The 8211-nt window shown below is 36.8% G+C and overlaps 1 protein-coding gene across 3 annotated transcripts in view; it reads right to left on the bottom strand.

Annotated features, from left to right (window-relative positions):
• The window catches only part of spock3 (SPARC (osteonectin), cwcv and kazal like domains proteoglycan 3), a 38679-nt gene extending 30773 nt beyond the window's left edge, over nucleotides 1–7906 (bottom strand). For 2 of the 3 annotated variants that reach the window (XM_016280742.1, XM_016280743.1), the window contains exon 1: nucleotides 7613–7896. In XM_016280742.1, the coding sequence (XP_016136228.1) occupies nucleotides 7613–7756 (144 nt within the window). In that variant the 5' untranslated portion in view covers nucleotides 7757–7896. Of the gene's footprint in view, nucleotides 1–7612 lie in introns of all 3 variants that reach the window. The other variant, XM_016280744.1, reaches the window with a different exon arrangement.
• Nucleotides 7907–8211: the final 305 nt, after the last annotated feature.

The following is an 8211-nucleotide window of genomic DNA, read 5'->3' as shown; positions in this document are numbered from 1 at the left end:
ACTTCAACAAACTAAATGGAAATGAAATAATATATATTGAATTTATAAATGTGTATGTATATATATAAGTAGTTTTTTTGGTATTTGGCTTAGTGTTATGTTAGAATCATTATTATACTCTTATACCGTTTGTTCTTTAATATTTAGAATTGTTTTTAGCTTTATTTTTTGCTTTTCATTTAAATGTTAAGTTTTTAAATTTTGTTGTATGCATTTGTCATTTTTATTTAATCTCTTTATTTTTAAAATGTGTATAGGTAGTATTTATAAAGTTTTAGCTTTTAGTTTTGGATCTGTTTTTAGTTGTTTTAATACTACAATTGATTGCTTCTGTTGTCCTCATTTGTAAGTCGCTTTGGATAAAAGCGTCTGATAAATGACTAAATAAAAAATAAATAAAATTTAATTTACCATAAACTCTTGTCAGTACATTTTACAATACACTTTAACCATATTTCAAAGACAATAGAAGTAATTATTAAACGACATGTAAAGATACAAATATATTTCAAATCCTACTTAAAAGGGTCAAAAACACATTTAATTTAATTTAATTTAATTGCATTTAACATGCAGTGAAGTGTCCAAAACCAGGCCATTCAGTTCACACATAAGTACATTTTTTTAAAGTATATTATTTTAGTAAAAAGATTGTTTGAAAGTATGCTAGTGTAATTCTTCACACAAGGGAATCTTTTTCTTTAAAATAAATACAATACTATCTCTGTTGGATTTTGACACAGTAGCACATTTTTAATAAACAAACAGCAGTTGGTACTGGAAGACATTTGAAAGTAACTCTCCCATCTCAACTTATTGAATTCCCATGTCTTCACCTGTAGCTCAGCATCTGTTTGTCTGATCCTCCCTGTGCCAAAAATAAATAGCTTCTCAGGGATTTATAAAGTGACATTATATTGTTTTTTATCTGAATATATAGTAAATAATTATAGTGTGCAATACCGATCATTTGTTTCATTTAAATATACTCTATCACCACAGTTCCCTTGCTTCAAACACACATACACAAACAGATTAGCATAGTCTGAGCACTATAAATCATGATTATTTCCACTGTAATCACTTTAAGGGCATTTCTCAGCATACAGAGGGATTTCCTTGGGTATTATTAGAAGGCTTTCAAGCATATGTTGAATGAATAACCAATAAAGAAAGTGCAGCATTAAAGGGTTAGTTCACCCAAAAATGAAAATTAGGCTGCGTTTTACTCACCCCCGAGGCATCCTAGGTGTATATGACTTTCTTCTTTCAGACGAATCCAGTCAGAGTTAAATATAAAAAATTGTCTTTGATCTTTCAAGCTCTATCATTGCAGTCAGCGGGTGTTGCATTGCTTCAGTCCAAAAGAAGTTAAATAAAAATCACCCATCCATAAAAAAAGTGTCTCACACGGTTCCGAGGGGTGAACAAAGGCCTCCTGTAGAAATCAATGCGTTTTTGTAAGAAAAATATCCATATTCAAAACGTAATAATCACTTGAATCTAGCTTGCGCTCACTGTTGTAAACGGAAGCAGTTCCGGGGGAATGACGTATGAGGTCAGCTTTGCTCCGCTCAGAAGTGACGCACGCGGAAACGCAGCGGAGAGATCAAAGCAAAACAACGGTCAAGAATTAGAAGTACAAAACGAGGATTTGTAAAGAAGAATGTCGGAGGATTTCGATATAAGCCAAGAGGAGACTGGTTTTCCTTTGCTAAAGTAAGGAAACTTTGATTCCTTTGATCCTGTAAGCAAATGTTGGTTTTCATGAGACTCATGCGTCATGCTCCTGGAACTGCTTCTGTGTACAACTGCTGGAGCAAGCTAGATTCAAGTGATTATTACGTTTTGAATATGGATATTTTTCTTTAAAAAACGCATTGATTCGCTACAGGAGGCTTTTGTTCACCATCTTTTGGACTGAAGCAATGCAACACCCGCTGACTGCAATGATAAGAGCTTGAAAGATCAAAGACAATTTTTAATATATCAATTCATCTGAAAGAAGAAAGTCATATACACCTAGGATGCCTCGGGGGTGAGTAAAACGCAGTCTAATTTTCATTTTTGGGTGAACTAACCCTTGAATCTGTTAATACTAAGAGAAGTACAGCATTAAACCAGTGACACTGGACAGTGTCTACAGCAAAATCCCATTCTTATCATTTAGCATATTGAGGAGCAGGTCAGTGTGTGCGTGTGTGTGTGTGAAAGAAAGAGAGAGGGCAGTCAGCATGACAGCAAGGCGGCTGTTCTCTCATGCAGAAAGTGCCGGAAGCGTCTCACCCTTCTGACATCATTCATTCTTTATGACAACCCCCCACCCCCACCCCCCTGTCCAGTCTTTAACCACATTCGCATTCACAAGGGCACCACAAACAGGAACATGCAACCCTACAGAGAGAGAGCAGAAGCTACATAGAATCAGAACAGAATCAGTCCATGCCACACCAGATGCTACATGATACAAGCGATAAAAACCAGCTCTTCAGGGGCATTCAGGCTGACAGCAATTTACAGTGACAAAGTCATTCATTTTTAAAGACAGCTGATGATTTCTGGCAAAATGAGTGACAGCGACTGTTGGCAATGAAAACCCATTTGATGAGGTCACTACCATTGGGACTGCAGACTACGATCACTGCTCAGTAGACTCTAATTTGAAACTGTGGCTTTAAAGTTTAGTCATCTCCAATTTAGACTTCTATAATCAAGCTGCTCTTTTCAAAAAGTAATCAGCTAAACTACAAGCTAACAAAGTAGTTAGCATACTTATTTAAAGTATTTAGAGAGAGAAAGTTTACATCTTGAATTTACCGTATGGGTTTTTTTAGAGAGATTTTTAGAGAGATTATTTTCTTATAGTAATAATAATGTATTAATTTACTTTTTTAGTAAACTTAAATAATCTTTTTAGTAAACTAAGTTCAAATCTCAGTTAACTGGCAATTTAATTGATGAACTTTGTCAACTGAAGTATATCAGTAACTTTGGCTTTTATTTTGTGATTTTTGTGACCAAATTAAATATTAATAATCAGATTGATGGCTCAATCAGAATGAAAAGTCTTCAAATAAATACCTGAATAGTTCCAACTTAGCTTGATTTGTATAAAATTACGATTTGATTGGTTGGTTTAGACCTGCAATAATCCTAACAACAGGAAAAAATAAGCAAGACTAAAAATAGTTTGCATATATCAATATGTGCAGTGCCATGTGTATGTTTAAATATGTTTTACATCTTAAAAGCACGTTTAATGAACTGGTCAGTGGAGGAATATTTGCTAAAAAGATCTTCAGATATTCGTTCATTCATTTATAACCATTTATCATTAAATATTCAGATGTGTGCAGCACATTTTATGGAGGACAGTTTCCTGATCCTGGTAGAGTAGACTACAATGCAGACTGTTCTGACTCACAGACTGAAAGTACGTTTTTTATATTTAAAGAATTTGCCACTGATGATTCAAACGCGAGTTTTGAGCAGTGTAGAGTAGCATTTGTAGTTTGTCATTATAATCCATAATTATGTCTCCACTGGAAGCAATAAATGCCTCGTTTATAATGAGTTTTAATGTTTTTGTCTCGTCGCTCCGGCCGGGACAAGGCATCACAGTATGGTAGGGGCGTAACATTTCTGTCACACGCTTGAGGTATTCGGCCAATCACAACGCACTGGATAGCTGGCCAATCAGAGCACACCTCGCTTTTCAACCTAACCCTCACCCTAAACGGCATAAACACATTTCATTACACCAAATACACAAAATAATGTTCTTTTTAGCAACATCATATGACCCCTTTAAATGGCGTCTATGGCCTTGATGTTTTTGATACTGAGTCAATGTCAATGTCATTGGTGTTCTTGACTCTACCAGTTCAAACGTGTTAGTTTTTACTGGCATTCCACATAAAGTGAACTTCAATAATTCACTGAAATGAGAGTATGTATACAAAAAAAGAATAGGAGAGAGAATAATCAGGTAGTGAAATAGTTCTAATTTGTCACAATCTGTGTTTGAGACCTACGCCACCCATGTGACTGTCTTAACTACATCCCTTACATAAACAACATTACCGCAAATAGGTACACAGGAGGAAATGGAAGTCCTCTGGTCCAGATGATATCATTACACTGAGCGTTCACTGTCAATTAGCATCATGCTTAGAAAGAACCTTGTAATGTAACTCGACACATCTTGATTGTTGTTTTGATGTTGATGTGCATTCAGACAAGCCATCAGGGCTTGTCACTTTTGGTTTGCCAGTTACTGTACAGGTTTAAAACATTCATTGTTCTATGCATCTTAATATTTTGGTCTAACACAGTGTTTCCCAGTATTTATTTGTCTTATATCTTAAACACTAAACCAGAAATGAGTTCCATCTACATTATATTATATTGAATATAATTGAGCATTATCATTAACAGTGTTGGGGGTAACGCATTACAAGTAACACGAGTTACGTAATCAGATTACTTTTTTCAAGTAACTAGTAAAGTAACACATTACTTTTTAATTTACAAGAGTATATCTGAGTTACTTTTTCAAATAAGTAAAGCAAGGTTTTTTTTTTATTTTTTATTTATTGATTGACAGCTCTCCTGTCCCCATGTTGAGAGAAATCAGATGTTACTGTAGTTCTAAAATAAATATGAATATGCATTAATTCATCTCACTCACAAAAAAAACACACAGATTCAGTATTCAGCAAATAATGCAACTCAGAATATGACGCAAACCTGCAATAATTAAATGTTAAAGAACACAAATATGCTTTATGTATTTAATCCCATTCTATTAACCAATGTCTTTGCTTCTGACCTTCGATGATCCAGTTCAACCGTACTAGTAAGCAAAAGTTACTCTAGACAACATTTATGTGTCTTTTTTTATTGCTGAAGCGTGTTGAAATTTCTTCTTCTGCATTCTACTGTACGGACGTAAATTTACTTTCCCTTCAGCCTGAGGCTTATTCATTTCACTTTTGGTGTGAAAAGGCTTTTATATTTGCCAAAAATATAACTTTTTTATTTTAAAAAAATACAAGCAAGCCCTGTCCAGATTTTAAAAGTAGCGCAAAAGTAACGTAATGCATTACTTTCCATAAAAAGTAACTAAGTAACGTAATTAGTTACTTTTTTTATGGAGTAATGCAATATTGTAATGCATTACTTTTAAAAGTAACTTTCCCCAACACTGATCATTAATATGTTTACACAAGCGTATTAATGTGCTTTTTTTTCCCCATAAAGCAGGGTTTACAAGTGTGCAGAGAGTGGGAAATGGAAGAGTGATTATTACAGAATGCTTTGAGTGGGAAGCAGAAATCACATATACAGGTGCATCTCAATAAATTAGAATGTCGTGGAAAAGTTCATTTATTTCAGAAATTCAACTCAAATTGCGAAACTCGTGTACAGAAGACGATCATTGACACCCTTCACAAGGAGGGTAAGCCACAAACATTCATTGCCAAAGAAGCTGGCTGTTCACAGAGTGCTGTATCCAAGCATGTTAACAGAAAGTTGATTGGAAGGAAAAAGTGTGGAAGAAAAAGATGGACAACCAACCGAGAGAACCGCAGCCTTATGAGGATTGTCAAGCAAAATCGATTCAAGAATTTGAGTGAACTTCACAAGGAATGGACTGAGGCTTGGGTCAAGGCATCAAGAGCCACCGTACACAGACGTGTCAAGGACTCTGGCTACAGTTGTCATATTCCTCTTGCTAAGCCACTCCTATTATGCCTCCTCAGAGGCATCTTACCTGGGCTAAGGAGAAGAAGAACTGGACTGTTGCCCAGTGGTCCAAAGTCCTCTTTTCAGATGAGAGCAAGTTTTGTATTTCATTTGGAAACCAAGGTCCTAGAGTCTGGAGGAAGGGTGGAGAAGCTCATAGCCCAAGTTGCTTGAAGTCCAGTGTTAAGTTTCCACAGTCTGTGATTATTTGGGGTGCAATGTCATCTGCTGGTGTTGGTCCATTGTGTTTTTTGAAAACCAATGTCACTGCACCCGTTTACCAAGAAATTTTGGAGCACTTCATGCTTCCTTCTGCTGACCAGCTTTTTGAAGATGCTGATTTCATTTTCCAGCAGGATTTGGCACCTGCCCACACTGCCAAAAGCACCAAAAGTTGGTTAAATGACCATGGTGTTGGTGTGCTTGACTGGCCAGCAAACTCATCAGACCTGAACCCCATAGATTCTCTATGGGGTATTGTCAAGAGGAAAATGAGAAACAAGAGACCAAAAAATGTAGATGAGCTGAAGGCCACTGTCAAAGAAACCTGGGCTTCCATACCACCTCAGCAGTGCCACAAACTGATCACCTCCATGCCACGCCGAATTGAGGCAGTAATTAAAGCAAAAGGAGCCCCTACCAAGTATTGAGTACATGTACAGTAAATGAACATACTTTCCAGAAGGCCAACAATTCACTAAAAATGTTTTTTATTGGTCTTATGAAGTATTCTAATTTGTTGAGATAGTGAATTGGTGGGTTTTTGTTAAATGTGAGCCAAAATCATCACAATTAAAAGAACCAAAGACTTAAACTACTTCAGTCTGTGTGCACTGAATTTATTTAATACACGAGTTTCACAATTTGAGTTGAAGTACTGAAATAAATGAACTTTTCCACGACATTCTAATTTACTGAGATGCACCTGTACACTATTTCAGACTGACATCTGACATGCACAAGCGTGATGCTTTGCCTTCTTTTATAATTATTTTTGTTGACAATGAAGAAACATACAAACTTACTAACCTGCCTATTTTTGCCTGAAGTAACTCAGCATCTACGACTTGTTCATTAATGGCTGTATATCAATATCACACTCACAATCATGTATTTGTTCTGACTTTCATCACACGTGCAGCATATTAATTTTAAAATGAGTTTTAATTCGAATGTCCTATTTTTATATATATATGCCTAACTTAATAAGTCATAATTACCGTTTTATAAGTTTAACAAAGCAAAATCCTTATAACCAGGTAAAATATCTTTGGGGTAAGTGTACCACGGTAGAAAATCACTGCACTAACGCACGCACGCACGCACGCACACGCATCAAGCATCGCAGCATCCGCAGGTGAAAGAAATACTTCTTGTTGTTTGTAAGATGCTCTCATTTCTGGTCTTTGTATTTAACAAACCCAAATGCTCAGGATGAAAGACACAAAGCTAGTTCAGACCTCGTCTTTAGTGTATTCGCCCGTGGATGGTTAAAATAGCCGTTCCAAAGCCCACTTAGCGGCGCAGAAGTGACGCACTGAGTCTAACTGACCGGTGACTGTCTTCTGTAATATACTGAATTCATACAAAACATGCGGATTTACGAAAGCCGTACTTGGCCTTTTATACAGGCCAAATGAAATCACATGCTGCTTCTTACTAAACATTTAGCATCTTACCGTAAGAAGATGTGACACGCTCTCAAACATCACACACGGACCCAAATTACAGGCAGTGTCTCAAAACCGAGTGAGCTGCCTATCTAGTCAGCATCAATTCAAACGCGCTTGCGATGCCCAAAAACGCCGTCTAGGTAGGCAGCTCACTAGATTTAGGGAATGAGCAACTATTATGAAGCACTCACATCTCTGAATTTGTCCCATCTCCCGGTCAACCATTTGTCGTCCAAAAAATTGCCGTTGTCGTTGCGGGCAGAGGCTCCGGCGATCAGCAGCGCGCACACACCGACCAGCACAAGCATCTGCATCGAGACCGAGAGAGACTTCATCACACCGACACACGCGCGGAGAATAACCGTGACAATAATCCCTCGTGCGTCACCTTCAAGAGGAGAATGTGAGCGCTGTCATTGACTGCAGATCTCCGTGCTAAGACTCAACTGATCTTCTCTCTCTCTCTCTCTCTCTCTCTCTCTCTCTCTCTCTCGCTCTCTCTCTCTCTAGAGATAAAGCGTATGTTCGTGAAGGCGGACGTGGGCGCGCGCGCTATCTTTTCGAGTTTCATGTTCTTTTCTTTCTATAGCCTATTAGTTATATGTACATCTGAATGAGAAGCATGACCAATTTAAAGAAGAAAATATTCTACTTAAGCTAACGCATTAAATCAGCGCAGAGATGTCTAAACTTCTCACTCAGAAGCTCCAAACATTTCTGGATTCTGGGAAGGAAGTCAATTATATTCGTAAAAAAAAAAAAAAAAAAAAAAAAAAAAAAAAAAAAAAAT

The sequence above is a fragment of the Sinocyclocheilus grahami genome, unplaced genomic scaffold (assembly GCF_001515645.1).
Source record: "Sinocyclocheilus grahami isolate Dianchi unplaced genomic scaffold, SAMN03320097.WGS_v1.1 scaffold143.1, whole genome shotgun sequence".
In the NCBI taxonomy this organism is placed as follows: Eukaryota; Metazoa; Chordata; class Actinopteri; order Cypriniformes; family Cyprinidae; genus Sinocyclocheilus; species Sinocyclocheilus grahami.
Note: the sequence above shows the minus strand (reverse complement) of the source record. Positions and strands in the feature narration are given on the sequence as shown.